This window comes from Coloeus monedula, assembly GCF_965178545.1.
Source record: "Coloeus monedula genome assembly, chromosome: 6".
Taxonomy (NCBI): Eukaryota; Metazoa; Chordata; class Aves; order Passeriformes; family Corvidae; genus Coloeus; species Coloeus monedula.
This window is the reverse complement of record NC_138786.1, coordinates 63,927,400-63,944,719: the sequence shown is the minus strand read 5'-3', so window position 1 is coordinate 63,944,719 and position 17,320 is coordinate 63,927,400. Positions and strand designations below refer to the sequence as shown.

At 54.8% G+C, this 17,320-nt stretch overlaps 2 protein-coding genes across 5 annotated transcripts in view; one reads left to right on the top strand and one right to left on the bottom strand.

The window, feature by feature from the left end:
• The window catches only part of FANCM (FA complementation group M), a gene marked incomplete at its 3' end in the record, with an annotated part of 54,578 nt that extends 54,070 nt beyond the window's left edge, over positions 1-508 (top strand). For 3 of the 4 annotated variants that reach the window (XM_082283058.1, XM_082283056.1, XM_082283059.1), the window contains one exon: positions 379-508. In XM_082283058.1, coding sequence (XP_082139184.1) covers positions 379-508 — 130 coding nt within the window. Of the gene's footprint in view, positions 1-146; positions 283-378 lie in introns of those variants that run through there. The other variant, XM_082283057.1, reaches the window with a different exon arrangement.
• A 1,204-nt stretch (positions 509-1,712) lies between these two features.
• MIS18BP1 (MIS18 binding protein 1) lies at positions 1,713-14,854 on the bottom strand. The gene is made up of 16 exons (XM_082282773.1): positions 14,633-14,854; positions 13,176-13,301; positions 12,410-12,921; positions 11,524-11,600; positions 10,779-10,909; positions 9,751-9,841; positions 9,377-9,540; positions 8,543-8,706; positions 7,970-8,075; positions 6,407-7,274; positions 5,396-5,565; positions 4,010-4,149; positions 3,365-3,513; positions 2,688-2,772; positions 2,101-2,143; positions 1,713-1,968 (listed from the first exon to the last, which is right to left on the bottom strand). The coding sequence occupies exons 1-16, from the start codon at positions 14,754-14,756 to the stop codon at positions 1,874-1,876; spliced, it is 3,045 nt and encodes a 1,014-aa protein (XP_082138899.1). The 5' UTR covers positions 14,757-14,854; the 3' UTR covers positions 1,713-1,873.
• Between the last annotated feature and the right edge of the window lie 2,466 nt (positions 14,855-17,320).

Below are 17,320 nucleotides of genomic sequence, written 5' to 3'. Positions count from 1 at the left end.
CTTTCTTACCCTCTCCCAGGAGCTTTCCTGTCCCATCTCAGCTCTTCACACATTCCAGTCTCTCCCAGCTGAGCAGCCCAGGGCACCCTCCCTCCTGCTGCCCCACCCTCTCTTTCCCTCTGGCATTCCCTGTTTTCATTGCTCAGGCGCGCTGCCAGCCCTCGGACACCAGTGCAGAGCTGACTGCAGCAGCTCCCGGTGCTGCCCCATCCCGGGCTCCAGGGGCTCCCGGCGCTGCCCCATCCCGGGCTCCCGGTACTGCCCCATCCCGGGCTCCCGGCGCTGTCCCATCCCGGGCTCCCGGTGCTGCCCCATCCCGGGCTCCCGGTGCTGCCCCATCCCGGGCTCCAGGGCTCCCTCTCGCTCCCTCTCTTGCAGCTCCGTCCCGGCGCTGGCGGCGGGGGCGCGGCTGAGCCGGCCCCAGGCCGAGGAGCTCCATCGGTTCCTGCGCCACGACTTCGACCTCCAGCTGCTGCCTCAGCCCCTGCCCGCCAAGGGGAAGAGCTGAGCTCGGCAGTCCGGGCCTGCACTGCACTTTACCCCGTTGGGATTGGGTGTAAATATGTAAATAAACATCACTGCACCACTGAGCCCCGTTTCCAGGTGAAAAAGGGAATTGCCAGGCGTTCCGTGTTCCCGGCACACGGCTGGGGCTCTGGGTGGGCCGGGGCAGCGCGCTCCCGGTGCTTTGGGGCCTCTGCCGGGCTCAGGTGCCGGATCCTTCCCCAGCCCCGCCGCTGCAGCCTCTGCTGCCACCACCTGGAAAAGGATCGGGATCGCTATTCCCGCCCCTCGGACAGCGGCGGGCCAGGGAGAAATCAGCTCCCTGGAACAGGAGCTGTCCCGGGCAGCCGGGCTCAGGCATTCCCGCCTGTCTGCCCCTGTGCTCAGGTGAGACCCCACCTGCAGAGCTGCCCCAGCCCTGGGACACAGCGGGACCTGGAGCTGCTGGAGAGAGGCCAGAGGAATCCATGGAGATGCTCCAGGGCTGGAGCTGCTCTGGAGCCAGGCTGGGAGAGCTGGGAATGTTCCCCTGGAGAAGGGAAGGATCCAGGGAGAGCTCTGAGCCCCTTGCAGGGCCTGAAGGGGCTCCAGGAGAGCTGCAGAGGGACTGGGGACAAGGCCTGGAGGGACAGGAGCCAGGGAATGGCTTCCCAGTGCCAGAGGGCAGGGCTGGATGGGAGATTGGGAATTGGGAATTGCTGGCTGGGCTGGAATTGCCAGAGCAGCTGGGGCTGCCCCTGGATCCCTGGCAGTGCCCAAGGCCAGGCTGGACACTGGGGCTGGGAGCAGCCTGGGACAGTGGGAGGTGTCCCTGCCATGGCAGGGGTGGCACTGGGTGGGATTTAAGGTCCTTTCCCATCCAAACCATTCTGGAATTCTAAACCAAGAGGAGGAAGTCTTGCAGGCCCCACTCCAAGCTGGACAGCTCCTGGATTCTGCTGCCCCCAACAACTCTGAGTAATCTGTGAGTAAAAAAAGCTCATCGTTGTTTATTACATTAAGGAAATGTAAAAATCCAAGTTCTCCCTAGAACAAATTAAAAAGCAGTTGCAGTTCCTTCCAGACCGCACCTGAATTTATTTTACAGCCACGTCCCAAAAGATATTTTAGCTTAAAATGAATGAGAACTTGGCCGTGATTGGTGTCCATGTAATTTCTCCTTCCCAGGAGGAACGGGACACGGAGGGGAGGTGTCTGGACAAGGAGGTGCTACTCTGACACTTGGGACAGCCAAGCACTGCTGGCAGGGGGGAACGGGGTTAAAACACATAAAACCAGGGTGGGGTGGCTTTCCCAAACTGAGCTCATCATTCCAGCATTCCCTCTCCGAGGGGCAAGTAAGTGCTGAACAACACAGCCACAAAGTCCATCAAATGGAAACGTAGGAATCCTCCTGTTCCTCGCTGGACGAGTCTGGAGTCTCAGCTGTGAAGAGCTTCCCCAGCACCGGGGCTGGGATCACTCCTGCAATAAAACCAGGGATTAGCAGGGGGGTCCCAGTGGGAAAAGGGGGCAGAGAAGGTTCAGAGAGCAAAGGGCTGATGGGACACAGCTGGTGGCGATGGTGAAGGAAGGGAAGGAGCTGGGAATACTCACTCTTGATTCTGCGGGAAGCCGGCGTCCCGAACACAGCTCCAGCCTGAGGGAGGGAGGGAGGAGAGAGGCTCAGCCAGGGCCAGCACCCAGTCAGGGTCCCCATTTCCCACAATTTCCACAACTGCTTTCCCTGAGCACAGGCACAAGCTGTATTTCTGCTCCTGGGATCACAGGGTTTTATGGCAAAGCCCAAGGAACCACAGAGCCTGGGAGTGTGGAGGAATGGATACCTAAATTCAGGGACTGGGACACAAGGTCACCGTTGTTATGGTCCTTATTGGGAGTTGGACTGGATGATCCTTGTGGGCCCTATGGGGACCTCAGGATTCTGTGATTACTGTTCCTTTTCCCACCATTCAGAAATTTAACGGGAACCTAAAGGTCATGGAATTACAAATCCTGACATTAAAGAGCTCCCCCTCCCAATGAAGGAACTTCTCTCCATGGCAGCAGACACCACAGCCAGGGAGGGTTCCTGTTTTCCATCCAAGGCCCACAGGGGCTCTGATCCCAGGATTCTGTCTCCTCTGGCCAAGCTGTGCCTGGCTCAGGTGCAAGTGGGCAGCATCCAAGGAGAGCAGCATTACCGACTTCTTCTTGACCTTGTCCCAGGTGCCTCTGCTGCCCTGTGTGTTCTTCTGCATGCGGAACACGTGCCGGTCGTAGGCATTCCTGGGATACAACGGAGAACCAGTCAGCGGGGCTGGAGTGCTGCCATGGGACCCTCTGGATGCAGCCACGGACCCCACACAGCTCCAGCTCCCACAGGGAATGAGCAGGGCCAGGAGGAAGGGGTGTTGGGCAATTAAACACGGCAGCTGCACGGGGAGCGGGGCTGGGCCGTGGGCTCCAGCTGCCATTGCAGGGATGGCACAGAGCCTCGGCACCTTCCCAGGGCCAGTCCTGCCCAGCAGGCACAACCCCACCAGCGCCAGGTTGCCAGAGGGTTCCAGTTATGTGAGCAGAGCCTGAAGCCCTGCGTGAACAGGGCAGGACTGAAGGCTCTGCTGGGGCTGAAGGCCAAGGCAGGGCCGTTCCCAGGACCGGGAGCAGGAGCTGCTGGCGTTGGCTGCGCTGCCCACACGGAGCTGAGCAGCTCCAGCAGCACACGGTGGGTGTGGGAAGAGCTTTCCCCACCCAAACCACGGCTGCAGGAGAGGCTGGAAGCGAGCTGCTGTCCCAGCTCCAAGAGCCACCATTCTCAGAGACACAAAGGGATCTTGGGGCAATGCCAAGGCTGGCAGAGGGCTGGAGGAGCTCCTACCTGTTGATGGGGACCAGCATTCCCGGGCTGATGTGGTCACACTGCGGGGTTTTCACGGGGGGAAAGAGGCCTGAGGCGGGGGTGAGCGGGAACTCCGGAAGGCTGAAATCCTTGGCATCCTCATCCCAGCTCTCTCGGAGCGCTGGCAGCTGCAGAGCCACCTCAGAGCCATCAGTCACCTGAGCCCGGGGTGCCTCTTGCTCCCCCTCTCTGAGCAGTCCCTCCATTCCTCCCTGCCCTGGATCTGCCTCCCCCTGTCCGTGCAGAGGCACAGCCCCAGCCCTGTGCCCAGAGCTGGACACACCCACGTGGCTCCACCTCGCTCTGAGCTCTCCTCCAGACCCTGCCCAGCACTTGGCTGAGGGGTTTTGGTGCTGCCACACACCCAAAAACTCATTTCTGGTTACAATCCCAAGCTCCAGGCTGCCCAGGACTGCTCAGAAGGATGATTACTTAGGGAGTGCTGTCACCACGGCAGAGGCTCCTCCCACCCTGCCCAACCTTTCACTGGCACAAGCCAAGAGCTGCTACAGCACATGAAGGAAAGAAGCCTCTTCCCACAGATCCACAGGATTTTACTGGTGGAACTGCCCCTGGCACACCCAGCAGGAGAGCACTCCCACAGGTTTATTGTCCCAGGTTTACCTGGACCCTCCTGCTCTGGAAGGGTGTTGTGGTGAAGACGTCGTCGTGGTTGTCCTTGGGCAGCTGCTCCAGGAACTCCCTCATCTGCTGCTTCCGTTTGAGGGTGCCCACCTTGGCAGTGATCGCTGCCTCCTTCTTATCTGTAGGATCCAAACAGGAATTGCCTGAGACAGCAGCTATGGGGTTAAAATGCACTGCCTGCAGCCAGTGCTACAGCCCAGTCAGTCCTCTGGGGAAATCTCTTACAGCTTCTTTAGGATCCTTTCGAGTTCTCACAGTTTTTGCTTTCCAAAGGAATTCCCCCACTCCATCTTTGGGGGGGGTCACTGCAGAGCCCCACACAGCCCCCGCAGGGTCACACCTCAGGTTCGTTGTGACTGTGACAGAACTGTGCTCACATCTGCCTTGCAGAGAGCAAACCCAAGGTGTGTCCCTGTGTCAGGAGGCATCAAGGCTCCAAGGATCTGCTGCTCAGACACTTTCACCATCCCAGAGCCAGGGAACACCCAGCTCAACTTGTGTCCTCGGCAAACCTCAATCCAATCCAGCCCCCAACGAAGCTGCAGCGCGGGGATGGCAAACACCAGGGAATGGGACTGGCTGTGCTGACTCCACGCTGCCCTTGGCCATCCAAGAATCCAAACCCCATGTGGAAGGAGCTCTGCAAGGAGCTCATGACCTGCTGGGCTCTGAGATGTCAAGAGCTCTTTGCCCTGAGGGGGCAAAGCCAGTGGAAGTCTTCCCCTCATGCCAACAACATGAAAACTACAAAGAACCTTTTCTCTTCTTGACACCTCAGCCATTGATGGCACCCTCCAACCTACACACCAGAAGGTGACCTGGCTCACTATCGCACCCTGATGGGCCCTTGTGGATTTATCTCATGGAACCAGAATCGATGAGGTTGGAAAAGCCCTCCCAGACCATCGAGTCCAACCCTTCCCCAGCACTGCCCAGGCCACACTGACCCCTGTCCCAAGTGCCACATCCACAGGGCTCTGAAATCCCTCTGGGGATGGGCACTCCAAAGCTCCCTGGGCAGCCCCTGCCAAGGCCTGAGCACCCTTTCCATGGGGAAATTCCTGCTGCTGTCCACCCTGAGCCTTCCCTGGCCCAGCCTGAGGCCGTTCCCTCTCCTCCTGTCCCTGTTCCCTGCCAGCAGAGCCCAACCCCCCCCGGCTGCCCCCTCCTGTCAGGGACTTGTGCAGAGCCACAAGGTCCCCCCTGAGCCTCCTTTGCTCCAGCCTGAGCCCCTTTCCAGCTCCCTCAGGAACTCTCCAGCCCCTTCCCAGCTCCATTCCCTTCCCTGGACACGCTCTGGCCCCTCCATGTCTGAATTCAAATTATTTACCAACCACAAAACACCCAGAACCAGGATGCTGGTACCTTTCTGCTCAGATTTTCCCGATGTGGCTTTCCTGGGCTGCTGTTTGGAGCCTTTCCACTGCTGCTCCTCCAGGTACTTCCCCTGGCATTCCTCAGCCGAGCGGGACCCCACAGCCATGGCCACCTCTTGCCAAAAGCCGCTCCTGTGCTTCGGGAACGATACGATGGCCCTGCCAGGACAGCACGGGCACAGCGTCACCAGGCAGGGCACCTGTGGGCACAGCCCCTGGAACCTGCCTGGGAAGGACTCTGGGCAGTGGAGTGAGGCTCTGTTATCTCTGGCCTCTTGTTGCTCAGAGCTGGGGCTGCCCCTGGATCCCTGGCAGTGCCCAAGGCCAGGCTGGACACTGGGGCTGGGAGCAGCCTGGCACAGTGGGAGGTGTCCCTGTCCAGGGCAGGGCTGGCACTGGGTGGGATTTAAGGTCCCTTCCAACCCAAACCATTCTGGGATCCTGTGGTGTCTTCTCCTGACACTTCAGAACAGGCAAATTTATGCAAGCACCTCAAGCTGACAGATGTGTCACAAGACAAATCTCCTCCCCACTTGCGGCAGGTCCCCTCAGGCCTGAGCTCCCACTGGTCTAAAAGAGCTAAACCCAAACATGGCCATTTTACACTCAAAGCCTCTATTAAATACTGCCCAGTGGTTTAAGTAATTAGATGATGGATTAATTAAACATCCTTGCAGTTAATCTCCGCTTACCAAACCTGCTCACAGAAACTCAACATGTTTAACGAGTGATTGCAATCTCAGGAGGGAACCTGCTCCCCCCCTCAGCTGTGGCCTTCACTATGTTATGCTGATGTTTCATTTGTGAAGAAAATTAATAGGGAATAATAATTCTAATTATTATTAGGGAATAAAACCAGCAAATTAAACAGGGAATATTTCTAATTAAAACATAAAGGAAATATGGCAAATCATGAATCTGAAAACCCCAATCCAGATCATCCAACCCCTCCCGATGCCTGAGGGAAACTTTTCCCTCTGAACACAGAAGGAGCCCTTACCTGTGAAGCTTCTGTAATTCCTTCTCAGACCAACCATCAGCTGCCCTTGGAAAAAGTTCCAGAGATTCCTTTCCCTTTGCCCTCTCACGCTCTCTCAGTTTCTCTGCTGAAGCCTTGGCACCACTGGAGCCTCCATCGCTTGTTTTTATCCGGGATACTCTGGCATTCCTGTCCTTCCTGTGAAATTCCTCTTTCCCAGCCTTGGGCTCGGTGTCGGAATCGAGCCAGCACCTGGGAGGGCTGGTTCTGCTGTGTGCCCTCGTGGCCTGAGCAGGCAGACAGGAACTGGACTCAGCAGAAGATGCTCTCCCTGCAGGAGGGAGCTCAGACTCGTCACTGGACTCGGGCCCGCTCAGCCTCACCAGCACATTCCGGGAGGGCTTTCCTGCCCTTTGGCCACAGGACTTGTTTGCATCACCCTGGCAACTTTTAGAGCCAGAGCAAGGCTTCCAGTTTTGAGACTCTGGTTTTAATATAGATTTCTTTTTCCTCTTGATCAGCAGTGGGGTCTCCTCACTGGACTGCTCCCCCTCATCCTTGTCTGAGGGCTCCTGGCTGAGGAGAACCCTCTCCTTTCCCGGGAGAGGCCGCTTGGCTGACCTCAGGGAGTTCCTGTAGCCCTGCTCGTACATGCTCAGTCCTCCAGAGCCTGCTGCTCTCTCCTTTGCTGTCCCTGGGGTTCTGCTGCTGTGTTTGTTCAGCACTTTGGCGTTTAAGGAAGTCCCCCTGGCACGGAGCTGGGATCTCGTTTTTGCGCCCCTGATTCCAGGATCACTTTCATCCTCGTCCGAAAGGAAGCGCCTGCCCCTCCTGCTGCCGGCAGAGGAGGAGTCTCGTGTGGCAGTGGCTCCTCTCTCCCTGCTCCTCCCTGCAAGAGACGGTGCCAGTGCCCCGTCAGGGGGTGCAGGGTGGGTCCTGGCTGTGCGTGCAGCACAGGGATCTGCAACCCCCTGCCAGAGCTTTACCTGCCACAACTACAAACTCAGAGCTGCTCTCAAGGGCTCTCCGTAACTCTACTGACTGAGCAGGCACATCCCCAAAGCTCTGCTCGTGCTCCAGAGAGCTTTTCTGCAGGAAACATTGCAGCTGCTTTAAGAGAGAAACTTCTGCTTTATATTGCGCATTCTTTTCAGGCTTCTATCACTGCTCAAATCCTACTAAAACCAAATTTTTATTAAAAACTCTGTTAATAGATTTTTTTGGGGGGGGTCGACATTTCATTTCTTTCATCCAAGTTAAAAAAGCAAAGCCAGGGCCCAGCTCACTGGACTGGTGAACTCCAAAAAATCCCAGTCCCTTCATTTCAGTTTCCAGAATGAGACCTGTGCGTTCCCATTACGTAATTAACGAAGTGATTTACAAACATAGTTCTCGTTTGGAGCTGTGAAACTCCACATGAATGCTACTCTGATGATTCTTCAGAGAAAAAGCAGTTGATCATTCAAATATTTCAGTAATTTCTTTGCATTAACAGACCCCACCCTACTGTTCCAGCACCCAGCTCACAATCCCACTGGTTCCATCAATAACTTGAAAATAGAAAAAAAAAAAATTAGTTTTTACCTTTACTTTGGCTTTTTGGCATTTCCTCTGTTGTCTTCATGTCATCCTTTGGTTTATTCTTGGAGATGGAACTGGCCTTTCTTTTGGGTTTTTCACTACTAAACATCTTCAAAATAAAACAATTGACTCTAAAACTAATTTAATCTCCTTTTCTCCAGGCTGAGGCCCCCCAGCTGCTCCTGGTGCTCCAGCCCCTTCCCCAGCTCTGTTCCCTTCCCTGGGCATGCTCCAGCCCCTCAGTGTCTCTCTTGCAGTCAAAGGCCCAGAACTGACCCCAGCATTTCAGGTGGGACCTCACCAAATTCCTGTCTGATACAATCATCTTTCAAAAAAACCCCAATTTTTTTCCCCAGAAACAATTCCCCATTATGTCAAATTTACAAACCACGATTATATGACAATATGGACATGAGGCTACTTTTTGGTGTGTTTTTCCAATATTTTGATCACATTTCCAAGACTTCCTTCCTCTCCGGGTACCTCTAAGAGCTGCACCCGTTCTGTTCCCCCCCTGGCTGAGCTCAGTAACTCTATTTAAGCCACACTCGAGAACCCCCGTGCAGAGGATCTTACCAGGCTCAGATAATCCACTCCCCCATTTTCTATGGTGACGTTCAGGTTCTGATCCACAAACTCCCTCTGCCCACACCAGAAGTTCAGGGGGGGTTTGATGAGGCGCCCGCTGCGAGTGTAGACCCTGCTCGAGTCATTCCTGGAGCTGCGCTTTGGTGTTATGACTGCAAGGGAAAAAAACCCAAAGAAAGAAGAGTTTTGTCCCAAATGTTGCATGGAAAATTCAGTTTGGCAGATTTCACAAGCAGAAGGATGACATTGTGTTTAAACTGGACTACAAGGGAAATGTAAAATGTACCCAAAGTTGTTCTTTTCAAAGCATTGTGACAGAAATAACAGGACTGAAGCAAGAATCTTCACAAATTATAAGATTTACTGTGGGGAACTTTTTACTTTTACTTTGTTCAGAAGGTTATAAGTACTGTGAAAGTCATTTGAGGAGGGAGAATGATAAAGAAAAGTTGTCACATGGAACAGCGGCTCACTGAGACAAATGAGAGTGAAAAATAAATGGGATTAATGAGAGAAAAACATAAAAGCTTTTATAGTGTGAGCAAAGAAATCTGATTACAGTGGTAACAAACAGCACAGTGGGGTTTGGGAAAGGCCCATTGGACAAAGATCCCAGAAAAAGGCAGAGTTAAACCCCAAAGCTGTCAGTGCCCGTGGCAAGGCAGGGACTGCGCTCCAAGGCTGAGCCAAACCAGGGGCTCAAGAGGCTGTGGCTTTACAGCCATTTCCTGGAAACACAACCAACATCATGAACCTTTCCCTAACCCATTCCAGCCACCCCCAGGGTGTGTTTTCCAAAGGAAGGGATTGTTAAATACTCACAGATGTTCTCATGATCCCCTGGCGATACTTCATAGGTGGAGTTCCTCACTGCAGGTTTCTTTGCATCATTCACTGAGCCCTCTGTGGTTTCCAACACATCAGTTCCCACCACTGAGTCATTCTCTTCATTTTCTTCCACACCACTGCCTTGATTTCGTTCCTTCCTGATGGTTTTGAGACAAGAAATAATAACCATCTGAGGAAGCTGTTCGCTAACAAACAGTGTGGATGTGAAGCCCTGGTGGGCAGGAGCCCGGTGGCTTCATGGCCACATCTAAAACATTTCACACTCCTCTGGTGTAACAGCCTTGGAAAGCAAAGTCTCAATGAACACTTAGAACACTGCAATGAAAGAGAATCTCCAAAGAAGTTACCTCCTCCTTTCCTCAAGAAACTCCTCCACGTACTCCTTCCACCTTCTGGAGAAACCGAACGTGAATTGCTTGATGAAGCGGTAGGGGAACCCTGAGGGGAGCACAGGTGGCATTAACAGCAGCTCAGCAGGGCTGTCACTCACTCAGGGGACAAAAGAACCCCACCAGAGCCTCTTAAATCCAAACATCAGAGGAACTGACCCAGGCAATTCCATCCAGCACAGCCCAGTCACTCTTAGGCTCAGGAAACCTCTGCAGCACTTGAGCCACTCTGCTCACAAGCCTTATGCTGCTGCTTTTCCTTCGCAGAATATTAAAATAAAAACAAGCATAAGTTCTTAGCAAAAGAACTTATAAAATCTTCAAGTCTGAGAGCAGCCAGATCAGGTATTTATCAGCAGGGATCCCAATGCTGCAAGTGAGAAGGAAACACTGAAGGCACAGACACATTTTTGGGCCTGAAGGAGCCAACAGTGAAGGTGTGTTGGGTAAAAAACTGTAACACACCCGGGGCACACCTGTGTCAGGGGAAGTAAAGCTGAGGGAATGGCTGGAGTTGGAAGGGGGTGGGGGCTCAGGCTGGATACCAGGGAAAGGTTCTTCCCCCAGAGGGTGCTGGGCACTGCCCAGGCTCCCCAGGGAATGGGCACGGCCCCGAGGCTGCCAGAGCTCCAGGAGCGTTTGGACAGCGCTGCCAGGGATGCCCAGGCTGGGGTTGTTGGGGGGTCTGTGCAGGGACAGGAGCTGGGCTGGGTGATCCCTGTGGGTCCCTTCCAGCTCAGGATATTCCATGGTTCCAAGTATTTATTCCACCTATGCCACAGAATATCTTTGTGTCCTCAGAGCTGCCTGTGAGCACTGGCAAGCAGCTCATTCCCAGCGAACGTGCCAGAGGAGCACACGGAGCAAGGAGAATAAAGCCTGTATTTACATCTGCATGCAAACCCCATTTCCTTACAAATCCCACACGATCCAAAGCAAGCTGAAGCAGTTGGTAATTTGTAAGGCATTCAGAAGCAGCAGCTCACCTTCCTTCCTCATGGCAGCTGAGTCTATTTTGCCCTGCAGCAGGTAGACACCGCCTGAGGAGGTTTTCACCTGGTTGTGTGTGATGCGCTCTGTGATAGCACTGCTGTGCCAGAGCAGCTGCTTCATGTCCCTGGCAAAGACACAACAGCAACCACAGACATCACTTCCAGAAGGGATTCCAGTCTGGAATGCTGACACTCCACGAGGGAGTGGTGTGATCCATGTTTTCTGAGGGATATAGGTGCTGGCAGGATGTGCTCTGTGCTCGGTTTTCCTCTCTTAGCCTGGAACTGACCCAGCTCTGCCTCACCTGACACTGGGGCAGGGCACAAACTGAACGTGTCACTGCTGCAGTTGGCACTCATGGGACATCAGCTGCACTGAAGCCAGCTCATCACTGCAGCCCAGCCTGCTGTGCAGCTCGGATGGGACTGGGAGCAGCCTGGGACAGTGGGAGGTGTCCCTGCCACGGCCGGGGTGGCACTGGATGGGCTTTAAGGTCCCTCCCAACCCAAACTGTCCAGAGCTATTTGATATTTGATTTATTCCTCTGAAGTTTTCTGATTATCTCAGGACAGGACTCTGAAATGATTTCACCAGGAGTTCCCTGGATGCTGGCTCTGTCCCTCTTGCCCACACAAAGGAATTGTCTCTTCCTTGATAAAGCAGTTTAAGCTCTGCACCATTACCTGGTGTTTGGTGTCAATGGGTTACTTTGCATTTAAATAATAATCTGGTTCTTACTTCCTTTTCCCTTCCACACAGATTGCCGAGTTTCCAGTCAGCACCTTAATCCTCCAGCTGCTCAGGCAGATGTTCTTCTGCTCCAGAAAAAAAAAAAAAGAAAAGAAATCATTTAGAAATATTTATTAGCCAGCACCTCCTCAGTGATCAGATCCAACAACAAAATCATCTCTTTCAGCATCTTCTGAGCTACAAATCTGGAATATTAGAGGATATCTGATCCTTGGCTCAGTCCTGAAGGTAATTTGTTTTAATAAAGGAAACACATCAAACACTCTTGGTCACAGTGAGGGACAACAGAACAAGTCACCTGCAATCCCAGATTTCTCCAGGGAACAAGGGAAACCTTGGGGAGGTTCCTAGGGAACCCCAGGGACGCAGCACTGCTTTCCTAGGATTCACTCAGAAAGGGAGGAATACTGCAAGCTGCACACTGCTCTCCCAGGAAGAGATTCTGCCAGTTTACTGGAACAGGAGTCTGGATGTTCCATAGGAGAGCCAAGCCTTTCCCTTCCCCATCAGCAGAGCACACTCCTGGATGGATTCATGCCCAGCTGGGAAAGGCGTCTCCTCCCTGGATTTGAGCAGGCAGCGCTCATGATCACACCAACACATGGAAACCCTGAAGCCCAACCATGGCTTGTGCACACTTAAACAAAAGTGCTTCTTTTACACAAAAAAGCCCAAACCCTGAACATTTGTCATCATCTAGGAGTATGGAAAAAAAGAAACCCTTTGGATGGGAGAATTTACTGGTAAAATCTAATGAAGTAACAGTTTATTCTCTTCTGAGTGTTCGTTGCTTTTGACAAGAACAGGAATAACTCTGAGCTACATGCAGCCCAGAGGAATTTCTCCTTTTCCCTAAAGGATTAATTTCTCCCACCTCTTTGTGTGCTTTGCCAGCAGGTTGATCAGAAGGAGGTTTATCCAAAGGGACCTTGGGGTCTTTTGTCAGGTTCTGCCTCCTTGGAATGTGGACTGGAGAGGAAAGCATGATGCTACAGAAGTACTGAGAGGGCTTTCCAGGATTAGTCACTGGTGCCTCTTCCACTGCTGGAGCTGCTGGTTTTTTACTGGGCTGCAACTCTCTTCTGTCTTCATGAAGCTCTGTACATTTTGCTTCTCCATTTCCACACCTTCCTTTTACCTGATCCCCATTTTCCCACGGGGTGGAGTTTACTTGCACAGGACTGGTCACTGTATTCTGAGACATTTCTCCATCAGCATCTACTTCTATAGATTCCACGAGGAAAACATCCACATCATCCTTATCAGAGTCCACATCCTCTGCAGGCTCCTTCCCTGGCTGCTCAGCACCAGCAGGTTTGACTAAAGGCTGCTCTGTAGTTATGGAGGGAAGAATATTCTGCTGGGTTGGGGTTGAAGGTGGTGTAGCTGCCCATTTAAAGAAAAAGAGAAAGGAATAACAAAGAAGTTAGTGATATTTAAGCATAGGAACAGGTGCCTGTTCCATGCCAAGAGGGATTTAAAGCCATGTGGATGTGGCACTTGGGGACAGGAGTCAGTGGTGGCCTTGGCCATGCTGGGGGAACAGTTGGGCTTGATGGTCTCAGAGGGCTTTCCCAAGCTCAGGGATTCACGGTTCTCTGACTGCAGGGAGTCTGTGTTCTCCAGAGCAACCCCAATACCTTTGGGCTGCTGCTGCAGTTGCCACTTCACCCGCAGGAAGAACTTCTGGGGGGTTTCCAGCACGGGAGGCTCTGCAGGGAGCACTGCCAGGGGTTCGATCCCAGGAACCTGAGGCCAAGCTGACTCTGGAAAATAAGCAGACAAAAACCCCCAAAGCCCTCCTTCAGTTTGGGGAAGAAAAACATTTTCATGGGGGGGGGTGGGGGGGGATATGATTTTTTAATATGCTTTTTATTAAAAAAAACCCACAGAATCCCAGAATGGTTTGGGTGTTGGAAGGGACCTCAAAGCCCACCCAGTGCCAGCCCTGCCATGGCAGGGACACCTCCCACTGTCCCAGGCTGCTCCCAGCCCCAATGTCCAGCCTGGCCTTGGGCACTGCCAGGGATCCAGGGGCAGCCCCAGCTGCTCTGGGCACCCTGTGCCAGGGCCTGCCCACCCTCACTGTAGAAAAGGGTCACGTCCAGCTCTGTGTCAGCTGCAAACCTGCTGAGAGTGCGCTGGATCTCACCACATCATGGATAAAAACATTAAAGGTATCCTGGAAAAGCCATCAGGGAGTGCTCAGAAAAATGCCCCGGTGGGATTTCAAACCCCAAACAAGTTTTCCATGAACCTTTCTCTTCTCTGCACAGACTGTATGGAATAGTTACAGTAATTTGTTTAGATGTTTTAATTACAAAGTGGTTTTGAAGATGTTGCATGGGTCAAGCCCAGTCATGAACACAACAGAGGGAACAATGAGGGAACAATTAGAACCAGAATGAGGCAGAGAGGGAGAAAACCCAAAGGGAGGGAATTGTCTACAATATAGAGCAGGGGAGAGACGTCAGCAATGCTACAGACACCTTTCAGCACTAAAAAACTTCACCATCCGACATTTTTTTTAATCCCAGCCATCTGGAGGCAACCAGTGCTGGTGCCAGTACTTTTTACACCCACCAAAGTGCTCCCTCTGGCTGCTTTTCCAGATCCTGAAAGAGCCATGAGTAGGACACAGAGGGAAAATGATCACACCTGAGATGGCTCTCCCAGGGAAGCTGTGGAACAATCATTGCTTCCCAAGGGTGACCAGGCTCTGGACTGGTGGGTGTTGGTGTCAGGGAGCTTTGTGCTCTCCGTGGGCTTTCCAAGGAGGAAGGATTAAGGGCAATTGGCAATAGCATTAAGAGCTCCTTACTATCAACAGGTGACTCCAGTGTGTTCCAAATAATCAGAACAGCTGGGGAAAAGGAACTGTTAATAATTCCTGTCATTTGGGATTATGGCCTGGTGTAAGCAAAGGATTAAAAAGTTTAAGGGAATGTGAAAATCAGGGATGTCACCTATTGCAGCACATGATACCTGAGAGTTCCATGAACTAAACTCAGATTTACAGCTCTGTGCTTTTTATTCCAGGTATTCTGAAGGCAAACAAACCATTCTCTTGGAGTCACTGAGGACCCGCGGAACTCACCTCGTCCCGGCTGGGCGCTGCTCCCCGCCGCCGCCTGGGCCGTGCCGGGCCAGTGCTGCCCGGCCCCGGGGCTCAGGATCAGGTCGGTGGCGGCCCTGCGCTGCTGCTCCGCCCGCGCCTTCATCCGCTGGAAGATCTTGGCCGGCGACTCCTGCCCGGGCGGCTCCGGAGCGGGGCGCTTGGGCCGCCGCTCGGCGACGGGGCCGGGCCGGGTGTCGGGGCCATTCTGGTGGTTCGGCCACTGCTCAGCGACGGTTCCGGGCCGGCTATCAGGGACAGGCCCGGGCCGGGTGCCGGGGCCATCGCGCTGGTTCGGCCACTGCTCAGCGACGGTACCAGGCCGGGTATCAGGGACAGGCCCGGGCCGGGTGTCGGAGCCATTCTGGTGGTTCGGCCGCCGCTCGGCGACGGTGCCAGGCCGGGTGCCATCCCGCTGGTTCGGCCACTGCTCAGCGACGGGGCCGGGCCGGGTGTCGGGGCCATCCCGCTGGTTCGGCCACTGCTCACCGACGGTGCCAGGCCGGGTGCCATCCCGCTGGTTCGGCCACTGCTCACCGACGGTGCCAGGCCGGGTGCCATCCCGCTGGTTCGGCCACTGCTCACCGACGGTGCCAGGCCGGGTGCCATCCCGCTGGTTCGGCCACTTCTCACCGACGGTGCCAGGCCGGGTGCCATCCCGCTGGTTCGGCCACTGCTCAGCGACGGTTCCGGGCCGGGTGTTGGGGACAGGCCCAGCCCGAGTGTCGGAGCCATTCTGGTGGTTCGGCCACTGCTCAGCGACGGGCCCGGGCCGGGTGTCGGAGCCATCCCGCTGGTTCGGCCGCCGCTCGGCGACGGGGCCGGGCCGGGTGCCGGGGCCATCCCGCTGCTTTGGCCACTGCTCAGCGACGGGGCCGGGCCGGGTGTTGAGGCCAGGCCCAGGCTGAGCGTCGGGGCCAGCCCGGCGCTCCGGCCCCGCGAGCTGCGGGCCCGACGCGTGGCTGTCCCCGGCTACGAGGCTGCCCTGACCCCGCAGGAGCTGCTTCAGCGGGGTGAGAGTCCCCGCGGGGATGCTGCTGAGGGACACCGAGCGGAGCGGCGGCCCTCCCCAGGGGGGGAGGCGGCTGGGGGTCGTGATGATGTCGTAGGCTCCCCCGCGACAGTCCCGGACGGGTCCTGGTCCCCTCATAGCTGCGGATCGGTCCCGCTGCTCCGGCGGCGCTCCCGGGCCGGCCCCGCTCCCCTCACGGCGCTCCGCGCGCAGATTCGAGCGCAGCCGCCGCGCCCGTCGATTGGCGGAAGAGAGCGCAACTTCAGGCCGCGACCATCACGCGAGGGTGCGGGGGGTGTAGGGAAATAAAGCCGTGGCGGGACGGCATTGAGACAGGCGGCAGCAGGCCGCAGCTATGCCCGAGCTCCCCTCCCGTCTGCTCGCCGCGGTGGTTCGGTCCGCCCGTGGGCGGGCTCCGCGGCCGTTGGCGCTGAGGCGGGGCCGGGGCGGGGCCGGCGCGGAGCCGGTCTGAGGCGAGGAGGGGCTTTGCGGGGATGTCCGGAATTCACAAAGAGCCCGCGGTGCGCCTCGTGGAGCTTTCCCGGAGCCACAGGGGGGTGGGAGGCGGAGGTCGGATCGCGGGAGGGACGGAGCGGGGCCGGGCGGTGGCACAGCCCGGCTGCCCTCAGCCCCGGGCGCGGCCGGACGGGCAGGAGCCGCCGCAGGTGAATAACGAGAGGTGCGAGGGGCCGGGCACGGCTGGAGCAGCGTCCTGGCCCGAGTGGGTGTGCAGGGCTGTGAAAACAGCGATTAAGCCACGCTATTAAGTGATAAAAAGCGGATTTAATTAGGGCTATGGGCCTGGGCAGGCTCTGGTCTGTTCTGGCTGGAAGATTCTGTAGTAGGGGTTTGTCGTTCAAGTGGGAAACGGGGAGTTACTTGAATAATAACTAAAATATACATGATAAATCACAGGTGTACCTAGCTGTACGGCTCTCCTTGCTAACAAGCAGCCACAGTAGGATCAGGTGTGTCTGATTCCTAAATTAGTCCCAGCAGGAGGGTTAGAAACTCGGCTCTGAGTAAGAAATTACTTCACTGTGTGCCTGTTAATAACAAGCAGCTGCGTTAAAAAACCAAGTTGTTATTTTGGGGTCCCATTTGCTACTTTGCAACTTATTAAAATAATGAAAGCCTTTGGGTTTATTACTGGAAATGCATGTGGTAATTAGCAGCCCAGTTAATAGAGCAGACAGGGAGCTGTGCTTGCTGCTCCCCCGACTTTCAGAGGATTGAGGAGGAGCCCCCAGGGATGCAGTGTCAGGGTCAGAGGCAGGTGAGTGTCAGGGGAGCTGCTCAGAAAAGAGAGGGCATCTCTGGATTTCCTCTCCTGCCATCTGCCACTGGCCTTGGCTCCTGTGCTGGTCCCAGGGAAGGAATGAGGCTGGCAGATCTGTGGGTGGAAGAGGGAAGGAGAATGTAGAAAAGTTACAACAGGAATAACAAGGAACGGCTGTGTTTAGGTGTTACATCAGTTAAATGTCCACTTGTGGTTTCTGATCCGCTGACTCCATACAGATGGCATGGCTTCATTTGGTTCACTTGTCCTTAAAAAGCACAAAAAAACCTGTTCAGTCTATAATTTACTCCTTATAATTAGTGGTATCTTAGTGCTCCCATAGTTTCTTAACTCCTTATCAGTTCAACTTTTCCCTAAG

What these genes read in the sequence shown, in the direction of transcription:
- MIS18BP1 (XM_082282773.1), bottom strand. Translation starts at nt 14,756, where the DNA reads ATGAAGGCGCGGGCGGAGCAGCAGCGCAGGGCCGCCACCGACCTGATC. An exon ending in AGCTGCCATGAGGAAGGAAG is followed by an intron (nt 9,842 to 10,778) that starts GTGAGCTGCTGC and finishes TGCTCCCCTCAG; the next exon opens with GGTTCCCCTACCGCTTCATC. An exon ending in ATGCTGGTCCCCATCAACAG is followed by an intron (nt 2,773 to 3,364) that starts GTAGGAGCTCCT and finishes GTTGTATCCCAG; the next exon opens with GAATGCCTACGACCGGCACG.